Source organism: Phyllostomus discolor, chromosome 4 (assembly GCF_004126475.2).
Source record: "Phyllostomus discolor isolate MPI-MPIP mPhyDis1 chromosome 4, mPhyDis1.pri.v3, whole genome shotgun sequence".
In the NCBI taxonomy this organism is placed as follows: Eukaryota; Metazoa; Chordata; class Mammalia; order Chiroptera; family Phyllostomidae; genus Phyllostomus; species Phyllostomus discolor.
The window spans coordinates 46,288,446-46,302,118 of NC_040906.2; the positions used below are offsets into that span (position 1 = coordinate 46,288,446).

Here is a 13,673-nt window from a genome sequence, read left to right on the forward strand (position 1 = left end):
ACAGAATTTATAATTATTGCATTATTTTCCATACAAACAACTGTAAACCTACTTTTGCCCCACCCTGTATGTATATGTCTATGTATATATGGCAGATTTGTCAGAGTTATTGTGCACAGTCATGTCGAAAACCATTTTCAGGAAGTCAGGTGGATGCCTGGTAGAACTCCAGGCTTCGCTGAGAGCTAGTATCACAGTCTGGAAGGAGCCTGCACTTCAGGACACCTCCGATCTGCTGTGTGGAGAACACAGGTACTAGAGAGACCAGGGATTAACCTGGTGTCACAGATTACTTAAAGGAGGCCTAGAGCCCGCTGGGGCTTACAATTGTGCATTGTAGTAACACAGTGTCCAGTGCTGAAAATGACCACATATCCCAAACTGTTCCCACAGGAGTGGCTCAGGTGTTAAATAGACTTGACGGAAAACCTTTCGATGATGCAGATCAACGACTTTTTGAGGTGAGAAAATTAAGCAAGTGGTATAGTTGAGACACCAGTAGTCTCCTGGTTGCAGCTTGCCCAAAGTTGTAAGGATAAATAATTGGTAATTATCGTTATACTTAAACAGTGTGACAGAATTCAAAGGAAATGTTAAAGAATATATTGATGCTTAGGTGAGATTTGATTTTTTCACTATTTAGAGTCTTTTGTGACCATTGATTATTTTTAGCATAATTTTGTTACAGAACTGAATTACCCACTCTTCCCTCTTCCCCAAAGTGTTGTCTTATCTTGTCTTTGTTTGGGTGTGGTCAGAGTGGTGAGACCTCTGGCCAGCCCTGCCAGGTGTATTGTCATCACCTGCCTGGTGTTGACAAGCCCCCTTTTACTCCAGGCTGCCCTTGGGCCAGAGAGGTGGGCCTTGAGCAGGCTTCCTTGTGGACTTTACACTAGTGACCAACGTGAAAACCCCGTGGTTAGTTTTCTTCAGCTGAGAATACCTCACGGTTCTTCACTAACTCATTCTAAACCAATCCTCCTTCCATTTAACATCTAACTGTGGGTCTATTCAGTTGCTTTACCCAAATATTTTATAGGCTCGCTTCTGAAAGAGGTTGCTTTTGGTTAAATGGAAGGGAATTACTAAAATCAGCACACAACCTAAAAAAAGAACACATTTAAACAGTCTGTAAGCATGTTTTTAAATGCATGAAGTCGTTCCTCCACAGTGACAGTAAATGATTGTTTTTTCTGAGGCGCGATGTGAGCAATAAAGCTGTATGTGACCACAGTCATTAAGTACTGTAACATGCATGTTTTCCCAAAGCCTACCTTTGTGTCCAGTAAAGTGGTGTTTTTGGGCCCATCGCTGGTGACTGCCTGCTTCTATATGAGATTATTCCAATGAGCTATTGTGATTTTTAATCCATGGGCTTTCTCTTTCTTAGGCGTTTGTCATCTTCTGTGGCCTGGGCATCAACAACACGATCATGTACGACCAGGTGAAGAAGTCCTGGGCCAAGCAGTCGGTGGCTCTCGACGTGAGTGCGGTGTTTGCGTCAGGACTGTGGGGTGACAAGCCCTGGCTTTATGACAGAAAAATTCTGGTTATGGGGCTTCCTTTCTCAGTGTTTAATTTTCCACTCATTGGGCCTTAATCACTTTAGAGTCATGAATTCGAATTTTGTGGAAGCCAGAGACCCTCTCTAGAAGAGCACATGTGCACACAGTTTTATGCATAATTTCAGGGAATTCATAGATTCATTGAAGCCCATCCATATATGTTGTGTGGTTAAATACAGATTTTTAAATATTGGTTTATTAAAAGTGATGATTCAGAAATAATTTCTCAGCATTTTAAGTGCATTAGGAACTTATTTTGAATATATATAGCTATTCTGGAAATGCACAACTTTTCTTGCCACATGAGAACGCCTCCCTAGGAAGGTATATGGCCCAGACAGGGGAAGCTGCTTCTGTCATTACCCACCTTCTCCCTCCCCCGCAACATCCCCCTCAGCACTCCGACCTGTTTCCCAGGCCCGCACCACATCTCCTCTCAGAACCGGTCAGTTCTAAAGGAATAGATCTTATCTCCCCTGAATCCCAGCTTGTATTGACCCAAGACCTATTTTTTCCCTGCTCTTGTAACTATTATTGAAGATTTTGTGTCTTTGAAATGCTTCTAATTAGGGCAGATAAAATGTCAATGTTGAGATAATACTTCATAGATCACTATGATGTAAGACATACTCAATCCTCAAAACATTCTGTGCACCCAGGGAGGTGCTGGTGGAAAGAGGAAACCAGGAGAGAGGACCAGTAGGGGAGTCAACGGTACTTGCAGTACTCGGACTTGAAGTTTATAAGACATAAAATAATAGTTACCTATCTACATACTTTGCTTTTTTTTCTCCCATGTAGACTGTGAATTCCAAAAACACAGAGATTTGTATCGATTTTGCAGTCTTATTCCCAGTGCCTAATAGGGTGTTGAGCACAGAAGTATTTACTGAGTGGTTTTATTTTATTTTATTTTATTTTATTTTTTAAATAGTGACATGGTAAATAAAAAGTATTTGTCATAATTTTCTTTTCTTTTTTTACCATTTTTATTGTATTTTATTTTTTAATTTTTTTTTTTGTTCAAGTGCAGTTGTCTACATTTACCCTCCATCACACCCGCCCCACCCCAGCCATCCCCACCTCCCTCCCCTGCTTCCACCCCTGCTGGGTTTTGTCCCTGTGTCCTTTATAGTTGTTCCTGAAAACCCTTCCCCTCCATTATCCCCTCCCATCTCCCCACCCACTGTCAGATTGTTCTTAGTTGTTGCTTTTATTAACTGGTTTTGGGTGGAGGGAGGGAGAGAATTAAAGAATGAAAGAAGGTTTTTTGTTTTGTTTTGTTTTTTTGCTCTTTCTCTGAGCTAGTTCTGCTTTATTTCATGTAACATCTTTATAATAAGGAATACAAACAATATCTACAGGATGAATTGATACACAGGTGAACTGTAAACATGCAAGCAACCGATGGGGATAACTGGCTGAGTGTTAAGACCTGTTTTCAGATCTCAACTCTGTCACCCACCTCAGTTGTGAGAATTAAATGAGATGAGGCTTGAGAAGATTTTAATACTTAATCAATAAAATGATAGCAATAACGTTATACTACATTATCACTGGTAGTAGTATATTTATTACTGTGAAATCACCATGGATTGGGAGAAAGAGCAAAGGACAGGGATTTGGAATGGCAAATACTGAATCACGACTCCTTCACCGTCATCAAATTTGATCTCCACAGAGTCGCCTCACCCATTGTTTCTTAGTAACAGTGAAAGGAGGACACATTACCCACTAGCCCCACCCAAACCCGACTTCATGTTGCCATGGTGTGGTTCACACACACATACACAGGACACAGCATGTCTCTTACCTCTCCCTATTCTCACTCCTCACTTGCAGTGGCTCTTCCTCCTGTTTCGAAGGGGTTAAAATAACCGGGTTGAAGCATGAGTGGTCGTTTACCATGGAAGTCAACCTTCTCACTGGCACCACTTCCTAATCCTTTCTCTCCCCACCCCCACCCACCCAAGAGCCACAGATCCTTCCATCTGGAAAGTGCTAGTGTAGTCACAGTCTGCTCACCGCTGAATTGCTCTTTTGGCTTCACGGTGAACACCCTCTTGTTTGTGCAACTCAGATACCTTTTCTTTAGACACAAAAATTATTACTGACACTCTCAAATGTCCAGCACAACTCTGAGCCTTGTGACAATCCCACCCTTTCAGAAGTTGACTTATATGTGTGAACTTGTATGTTCTGTGTGCATTATTTTGTACCAGTGTTAAAAGTGGCATTCCCTGTCAGAAAGCTGGTGTTGCCATCTTGGATTTGTCCCTCCCACCTTTGCTCAACCCCTACCTCACCAGACACTAAATTCTTGGCTCTATCCATCAGGCATATACCAGCCCCTCTAGCCCAGGAATCCACATTCAAGAATATCTGGAAGGATTTCTTATCTCAGGACTTTGTGAAGATAAAAAATGACTTGTGGGAGCTACTAAATCCAAACTCTGGAATGAGATATACAGATACTATAGCATACATTAACTTCTGAGTGAATATATATATTTTAAAATTTATATATTTATGAATATTATACATGAATATTAATAATGTAATATTAGTGTAAATATTTCCATTAAAAGTATGTTGCTTATATCTATGTATTTATAACTAGCCTAATCCACTAAAGTACTTAGGCTACTTTATAGGAATATAAATGGTCCAGCAAATTCTTAAAAGGTAAGACAATAATTATAACAACAAAGCTGAGAAAGAGATGAAGGGAGGGAGGGAGAGAGACAGAGAAAAAGAGAGAGAGAGAGAGTGCACGTGAGCTCCCAAGCCAAGAGGGACAGAGCCATATGCAATGCTATCCTTGTATCATCTCCTTTGCTCCTCCCCAATGACCTGGGACAGCCTGCTTCCCTTTATCCACTGTGTCTAAGGGAAGATTTCCAACTTGAGTTTGGCCAGGTTCTTCTTGTATGTCTCATTTTTGCTTATTTTTTCAGTTTTTATCCTATTTGATCTTGCCCAAGGAGATCTATGTCTAAGTGTAGCTTTTTCATTCCTATACTTTTATTTCAGTGTCCTTTTTTCAGTTGGACATAAGAGTGAAGGGAAATAATACACCCAAGGGTCCCCAGTGACAATAAGGCCCCTAGAAGCCTTCATGGTCTGGAGAGGTAATATGAACACATTTCTTCCTGCATGTTCATGAGACTCTAAAGAAACAGCACAACATTCTCTCCTGTGTTTTAAAAATTCTTTCCCCTAGGCATATTAAATAAAAATGCCCCCACTGGTGCATCCTCTGGAAGTAAATATTCTCCAGACAAATTCCCTCAGAAGGTTTATGATCTCCAAATGCTCACCGAAATGTTCGGAGCTCACTAGAAGTACATGTTTACTGCAGGCTGTGCTTGGCATCAATGTCCCCCACAGAAAGAGGCTGCCGGCTTTAACTAAGCAAGCGGCAGTGCAGGGACAAGATTTAAAGCCTTGTCTTTGACCTTGGTCTGATAAATCTGGTTAGGACTGGATGCCGGTTTAGTACTGTTGATCTTGGTGAGGCTACTTAACCATTCAATCCCAGTTTTTTCATATTTTAAATGGGTATGATAAGAAAGGTGTTTTAACAGTCAAATAAACTAAAGCAGGGTGAGTATTAAGCGAGAGTGTTTAGTAACAGCAGCACCTTATAAAAGTTGGCTGTTCTATTAATCAGAGCATGCGCTATTCTTTATTTGCAGAGTTCTGTCTGCTTAGCCCAAGATTTGGTGTAAAACTGTGCTGATTGAGAGGCTGGGGAGGAGGTGTGATATTTTGTCCCTTTTATCTGGAAGATCATTTTCTGCTTGACATTTGAGCTGAAAACAGACCCCCATGTCCTAGTTCCTGGACACACCGCATTTTACACTAGCGAGCATCCCAGTGGCATTGCAACCAGAGCTGCTATGCTCAGCGCGCTACTGGTCAGTGCGCTACTGCACACTAACTACTGCTCACTCCAGGCAAGCCTACTGTCTGTGGCCCACGTTATCTGATGTGTTTCTGCAGAAAAGTCCAGGGCATGCAAATACAAAATTTCCCAGGTCAAAGAAAATAGCCACACGGGTCTTCTAATGCTATGTATCTCCAGTGACAACTGGCCTTCCAGAGGAGACTTGCCACGCCGGAGAGCCCCCGCCCTGTTGCCCGGTACTGGCTACTGCAGCTCGCTTTAGCCTCATCCACAAATGGTGAAAAATAATGTAAATACACAAAATATCTTCTACCCTCTGGCCTTTAAAAAGTGAAGTGACTAATGCACTATCCGAAGTTCGTTTAACAATTGAATTATAAACACAATTATTTTGATAGATGCTTTTCTTAATTTCTCATAATTTAGTTACGTAATTCTGTTAAAGTTTTTTTATAACTTTATAAAATTAATATTCTAAGGCTCCTAGAGAGCATGGATGCTCTTAAAGCTGAATATTGGAACAAAGAGGGAAATTTACAATCGTTTTTGATAATTTTATGATCCTGACTTCCATTTTACATGAGCAATCAGGAGCTTCAGTAAGAAATATACTAATGTATGTTTACATTTTCTGGAGGTAAGGCTCAAAGATAAAAGGGGGGAACTTTACCTATAAGTCCTGAATACAGGGAAAATTCAGTACAAGTGTAGATGTAGACATATTACTTCTTCATTTTTGAACATCAAGAATTGTCCTTTGGGGTATCTTTCATAGATATTGCAAATAAAACCTTACCTAATACTGATCAGAAAATTTCCAGGAAATATAAGTCAGTGTGGTAAGGGACACTTTATCCACCTTTATGATCAGAAGGGGGAAGGAACGAGGGTCAAACAGAGGGCGTGAAAAGGGCATAAGCAGTCAAGAGCCGAGCCCCATTTATTCTATCTTCCCAATCTGCTCCTGTCCATTTTCTCCTTTCCAATGTCCACAGCAGAGATCCTACTTAAGGGCTTCATTACCTCTTGACTGAGCACTTTTAATAGCCTTCTATTTGTTCTTCCTAAACCATAATTCACGTTGCATCACTCAGCCACTCATAGACCTTAAATTACTCCCCCATTACCTATCAAACTATGAACTTTCTGGCCTTTGGGACCCTTGGAAATCTCATACCAAACTGTCTTCTCACCCCTGGCTTTCATTTTTCTTCTCAGAGTATTCTACGCTACTTACAAACTCAATTACATCTTAGTCTGCAGATCAGCCACCTGCTTCTCTGCCACCTGACCTTTCCTCTAACACTCTCCCCACTTTAATAATCTATTCCAATTATGGCATCTCCCCTCAAAATTACTCCATCATTCAAAGCTTGATTTAAATGTTGTCTTCTCTCTAAAGCTTTTAGTCCCACCCTGTAAAACGGGGTGGTCGTTTGTTCCTCTCTTTGCCTTACATTGTAGTTAATTGTGAATCTGTATGTTTTCCTCTCCTGAAACATATATTGATTAAAGTGACCATGTCTTATATTTTATTCCTTTTGGTTTGGTGTTTTAAATATTATGATATTTGATAAAAGTGTATTAAGTAAATGAATGGGTGCAGCCATAAATAATTATTTTGGTCTGCTATGTCAATATTCCAAAAGGGCAAAGCTTGGGTTGTGATGGAGAAGCTGGCAGCCACTTTGGCTGGCCACAGACTTGGGTAGGATCACCTCTGGATTCCCTTCCCCCTTTATAGGCCATGAGTATAAAATTGTTTTTGTTTATTTCCTTGTGGAGGGACCTCTTCCCACTTACCATGTCCCCTGGGGTATTTCCTTGGATGGTGATTATGGGGCCAACCTGGCTTCCTAACAGTAAGAAAGAAGGAGTGAAATGAAAGAAATGGTTTTCCCATTAAGAATCTCCTGAGCTCCAAGGAAAGAATCTTTTGAAAGAGCTAGACTCATAGGATGCCAACAGAAGGTCACTTCATTCTCTCTCACCCCTCTTCCTTTAAACTGCTCTGTTGAATCATTCTTCCCCACCCTTGGATGAACTCTCTGGTAGACTCCACAGCTCTTCTGACACACTTGGCTGTGAAATAGTCTCCAAGATTCCTCGTTGCCTGGAATTGGAAGCTTATAGTCAGGAGAAGGTCGCAGTGGGTTTCTTTATCTTCCTCATTTCCCGTCTCTCCTAAGACGGGAGTGGGGAGTAAGAGGGAGGCGGGAGGAGAGGGCAGAGTCCTTCATATCTGATGCTGTCCGAACCTGGTTTCGGGACCCTCAGTGTCAGACACCAACGTTCGTCTGCTTTTTACCACGAGTTACTTTCAGGAATCCTTCAGAGAACCAGGGCCGGGCTCTCGTCGGCAGTTCCTGATTGGGTTTGCCCCTTTGGACTGTCAGGTTACAGTCTCTTCTCGGTCTCTGGCTTCCATCCAGAACCTTCCTCTGTGGGGATCATCTTACTCTTCCAGGAAGTCCTCTTGGTCAGCATCTGTTTTGTTTTTATCCTTTTTATTGCGGCAAAATAAAACTTACCATTTTCAAGTGTACAGTTTAGGAGCATTAAGTACATTCACATTGTTGCACAACCATCACCAGCATCCGTCTGCAGAACGTTTTCCCCTTCCCCAGCTGAAGCTCTGTGCCTGCCAAGCACTAACACTCATTCTTCTTTCTACCCTGCCCATGACGATCAACACTCTACTGATGTCTATGAATTTGACTGCTCTTAATAGCTCATGTGCAACAGCCCCTTTATCTGCTGTTTCACCTTTCAGTTTCACAGTTTCAGTTACCCATGATCAACCACATCCTAACACATTAAATGGAAATCTCCCAGAAACAAACAATTGATAAGTTTTAAATCTGAGTAGTATGATGAAATCTCATGCCAAGCCTCTCTGTCACCTGGGGTGCGAATCATCCCTTCGTCCAGTGTACCCTCGCTGTAGATGCCCCCCACCCTGCATCAGTCGCTTAGCAGCCTCTCTAGTTATCAAATCGACTTTCAAGATATCCCAGTGCTCGTGTTTAAGGAGCCCTTATTTTACTTAGTAATGGCACCAAAGCACAAGAGTAGTGAGGCTGGCAATGTGGATAAGCCAGCAAGAAGTTGTAAAGTGCTTCTTTTAAGTAAAAAGATGAAATTTCTCAACTTAATAAGAAAAAAATTATATGTCAAGGTTATTAAGATCTACAATAAGAATGAATCTTCTATTCTACATGAAACTGTGAAAAAGAAATTTGTGTAATTTGCTAAGAGAGAGAGACCACATTCACATAACTTTTATTATAGTATATTGTTATAATTGTTTTATTGTATTGTTAGTTATCTTTCATATCTTATTGTACCTAATTTATAAAGTAAAATTCACCATAGGTGTGTGTGTATGTATAGGAAAAAACATAGTTTTGGGGTTTGATGCTATCCATGGTTTCAGGCACACAGTGGGATTTTGAGACACCCTCATGAAGGAGAGGGGGCTACTGTAAATGGGATCATATGGCATTTGCCCTTTGGTGACTTATGTGTCCTTTTGTGTCTTATTTCACTTAGCATGATATCTTCAGGATCCATCCATATTATCATACACATCAGGATTTCTTTTTTATTAAGGTTGAATTATATTCCATTTATGTGTATACCACATTTTGTTCATCTATTTATCTATTGATAGACACTGGTGTTGCTTCTATGGTCAGAGTCATTTTAAGCCTGGATATCTTTCATGAGTCCATTTGGCTTATGGGAAAATTCACATCTTCAGCCATTAGATAAAACAAATGGAGGTCCTCCTCCAAGCAGCTCTTTCCTTCCGGATGACTTTTAGAATGTTTAGGCATGAATGAAGTACCAGATCCCACACCACACCTGGGAAATAGATATTACGTTCTACAGGTGGTTCTCTGGAAGGAATCCTCAAGAATTCCTAAGAAATTCCCCAAATGTTCTCTTTAATAAAGTCTTACCATTCTTTTTTACACAGTGCAGAGATGGGCAGTGAGTACTTAAACTTTCAGGTGTGCAATGAGTTTGTGTACCTTCTTTCCAGGTCTTGCGTAGCAAGCCTGCAGGCCTAGCATCTCCCCCTTAGGATGTAGCACCTCTCGGTCTCAACTATAAACTCAGACAGAAGGAGTCCCTTTTAAATGTCCTGTTACCTACCAAAATGATTTTTTTAGTCCAAGTTACTGTCAGACCATGTTTAAATGATAAATGTCAACCTTTGGAAAACCCATGTTTATTTGTAGGTACAAAGAATACAGATTATTAATTACAAAGCCAAATGTAACACACCAGCAGAAATGGAATTCTTCGTACTTGTAAATTTGTCTTTACTGAAAACATGTTGAATTATCTAAAATCTTCATTTTTTTTGAAAGGAGAAAAAGACACCCAAATGATTTTCTGTCCTGAGATGGTTGTGTGGGAATTAGTTCCCCATTGTAGCCACTACCACATCTTAAGTTACTTTAAAAAATAAAATCAAAATAAAACAAAAACACTTTGGAAGCCATTCTCTGTAAAAATTCCAGGCATTTATTGAACTGGTTTATAAACTACGATCAAATTGTGGCTCTTAAAAAGACCCTGAGAGGATAATCATGCTGATCCTTCTACTAAACCTCCAACTTCACCTTTCCCATTGATGTTTCCTGGTCTGGCACCAACAGATATGATTGTTTCTTAGTTTCAATCTCTTTATAAAAGGACTATTGTCACATAAAGTCTTTGTCGTATTAGTTGGTCTTTGGCTATGAATACTTTACAAAGACTAGTAAAAGCATAGTATGAATTAGTTATAGAGCTGATAAGGTGGATAAAGATTAGTCAAATTGTTTTTCTTATGATTTTTTTATATTTACCCTGACACAAATATGACATTATTTGTTTTTTTTTAATGTTTTAAGGTATAAACGCTATGTATTATTATTGCACAATAGCTATAAAAAGCATTTAGAAGAAATAAAAATTACTGGTAACTTATTGCTTAGGCTAACCACCTTATTGTTTGGGTTAATACTTTTTTTTTAATCATTCAGTCCTTTTAAGATGCCACTGTCTTTTTGGCTTTCATTGTTATTCATGAAAAATCAGCCATCATTCTTGTTGTGCCCCTAAATGTAATGTGTATTTATCACCGTCTTTAACATTTTCTTTTTATTTTGTTTTGTAGTCATTTGACTATGATGTGCCTAGATGTATATTTCTTGACGTTTCTTCTGGTTGTCTTTGATTAAAGAGTTGATAACTATTAATTTCAGAAAATATTTGGCTAATAGCTCTTCAAAGGTCTGTTTTCCTCTATTCTCCTCTCTTTCTGGGTCTAGTTAAACATACATTGAATTGTGATATTACTCTATACATCTCTGACACTATAATTTTTTTTCATTTTTTAATGCTTTAATTTGGGAATTTTCTTTTGAACTTTCTTAGAGTTTTCTGATTTATTTCTTCTGTCTAGTCATCTATAAAGTCTATTTATTCTGATGTTTTATTGTATTATGTCATATTAATATTATATGTAGTAGTCCTAGATATTTTGGCTTGGTTCTTTTATAAGCTTTTATATCTCTACTGAAACTTATCAACTATTATTAACTATGTCTAACTTTTCCTCAAAAGTGGTAACATACAATTCTTCACAAGTTATTCTATGTCCCTGGTCTTTAATTCTAACCTCACGTGCATTGATGAGTCTGCCTGTACTGATTATTTCTTCCCTTGACTAACAGTCACATTTTTCTGTGTCTTTGCATGTTTTCATAAATATTTATTGCATACCAAACATCTTGTATAGAAGGAAAAAAGCAGATAAAGTTTTTGTTAGATACTGTTTGGGTCAAATAGCATTTTTGTTGTGTTGTGGTTTTCGTAGACAGGATATGTGATGTTTTAAATATCAGGCAGCTAGAAGAAGGAGCTGATCATATGAATTTACTCATCTGTAGAGCATAGCTAGAGACAGGCTGGAGCTTTCATTAGTTTCAGTTCATTTCTGGTTTTTAGCTATTACGAATGTTTCCCTTTGCTGTTCAAGCCAACCCCAATGACTCCAGCTACTCTGAGTGACTGGAACGAATTTGAGTTGCAGCTTGAAAGTTCATTTCAGTTCACTTGTGGGTTCAACTCCAGCAAGATCTAACACCTAGCTAATGTGTAACAAAATAAGATCTCTATCATATTTTCTAGCTCTGCACTCACCACCACTCTGACAGCAAACTTCCCATAGAGGAGAAATTTCAAGCTGAGAGACTTCCTTTGGCACTGTGGCTCTTCCAGACACCAATGTGGCATGGCAGCCCACACTGCCATTAAAAACTTGACCAGTTTTCTTGCTTTCAGTCACTACAAAAGACAGTTGCTTTTGTACAAGCATATTTCTGAATGTATGCTTTTATTTCTCTGTAACTAATATCTAGTATTAGGATACTGGGTCAAAAGGTCAGTCAGTGTATATTTAGTTTTATAAGAAACAGCTAGATATATATTTTTTCAATGTGATCACACTATCCAGCATTTTCCTACCAAGTAATTATTAAAGTTTTAGTTGCTTTACAGTCTCACCAATATGTGGTGCTGTCATTGTTTTTAATTTTAGCTGTTCTAGTAGTTATTTAGTGATACTTTATTGTGGTTTTAATTTTTGTTTCCCTGATGACTGATAACATTATATATTTTTCATGTACTTATGTACCACTCATATATTTTCTATTGTAAACTATCCAGACTTTTTTGCCACTTTTAATTGGATTGCTTGTCTTTTTGTTATTGAATAAGTAGAAATTCTTAACATATCCTGGATACCAGTGTTTGGTCAGGTGTGTGTATTGTGAATATTTTATCTAAATCTGGATCTTGCTTATGCATTTTCTAAATGGTATCTTTTGATGGGAAGATGTTTTTAGTTTTAATGAAATCTAATATATCATTTTAAAAATTTAAGGTTATTGCTTTCTGTGATCTAAGAAATCTTTGCCAACTCACAACTCAAGAATATAGTCTCCTATGTTTTCCTCTAAAAGCTTTATGGTTTTAGCTTTTCCGTTTCATTCTGTGACCCATCTCAGTAACTTTTGTGTATGGTAGCAGTCGTGGTTTATTTTTTATTTGTAAACATTTACTGAAAATTGATTCTCTTCATTAGATAACTTTAGCCCTTTGTTAAAAAACAAATGACCTCAGAAGTGTCATTCTGCTTCGGGCCTGCCTGTTCTTTCCCACTGAGGTGTTGATCCTGAGTGCTTGCGTTTGACAAATATGTATCTTTATTGACTCCAACATCAGTGTCAATTCTGCTGCTATAATGTGGGTTCCCTTGAACTTTTTCTCTTAAACTTGTTACTCCACATCCATTTGAATGTTGTTGTCTGTGTATCCGATCATGGAGTATTTGTTGAGCTACTTTGTGGTAAATGCTGTTCTAGGTACTGGAGGTTGTGCCGTGAACAAACAGTATTCATCTTCTCATGGAGCTCATATTCCTCCAGCTGGAAAAGACAGGCAGTAAAAAGTAAACAAGTGTACTCTAAAAGAAACAAAGCAGGGTGTTATCATGAAGAGTGATTGGACACAGCGGACTCCTACAGACACAGCCGGGAGATCCTTCCTCGAAAAGGGAGGAGTTGAGTCTTGGTATCTCATTCTTTCATTTGTTTGCTTTAAAATGTCATCTACACTTATTTCATCTGTATGGGTTTCTGCTCCAGTTTCAATGATGTGCTTCTTCTAGTTTCTTAAAGACACAAAGCATAAGATTCCTGAGAGGCCATGGCCCTCACATGAAATGGTTATCTGCTTATCTCTGAGTTTTCGGGACAGTGCCTCCTTTCACTTGGACTTCAGTGCTTACCAGGTGGCAAGGCTTTGGGGTTGGCCTTGAGCCAATCTGTCCACTTTTGTACTGGAGGAGCCCCTTTATTAGATATGCAAAACAGGAGCAGACTGATGTTAGTTGCCTGGCTGATGCTCGGTATCTGGCATGTAGGCATGGATCTAGGGTGCTTCTGCTAGGCTGAAATGGTGTGTTCTTTCCCCACGCCAGAGGACTCTGAACCCCTCATGTGTGAGAAGGTGTCTGTGTGTGGGGGTCACCATTGTGTGCCTGGTGCCGGCACAGGCCTGGCACACAGTAGACATGCAAAAAATATTTATTGAGTAAATGAATCAAACACAATAAAGTACAGATAAGGATCACCGTT

At 39.2% G+C, this 13,673-nt stretch overlaps 1 protein-coding gene across 1 annotated transcript in view; it reads left to right on the forward strand.

The window, feature by feature from the left end:
- PDE11A (phosphodiesterase 11A) overlaps nucleotides 1-13,673 on the forward strand; it is a 321,994-nt gene that overhangs the window by 156,845 nt on the left and 151,476 nt on the right. The window contains exons 8-9 of the mRNA XM_028510818.2: nucleotides 394-461; nucleotides 1,391-1,483. Coding sequence (XP_028366619.1) covers nucleotides 394-461; nucleotides 1,391-1,483 — 161 coding nt within the window. The remainder of the gene's footprint in view (nucleotides 1-393; nucleotides 462-1,390; nucleotides 1,484-13,673) is intronic.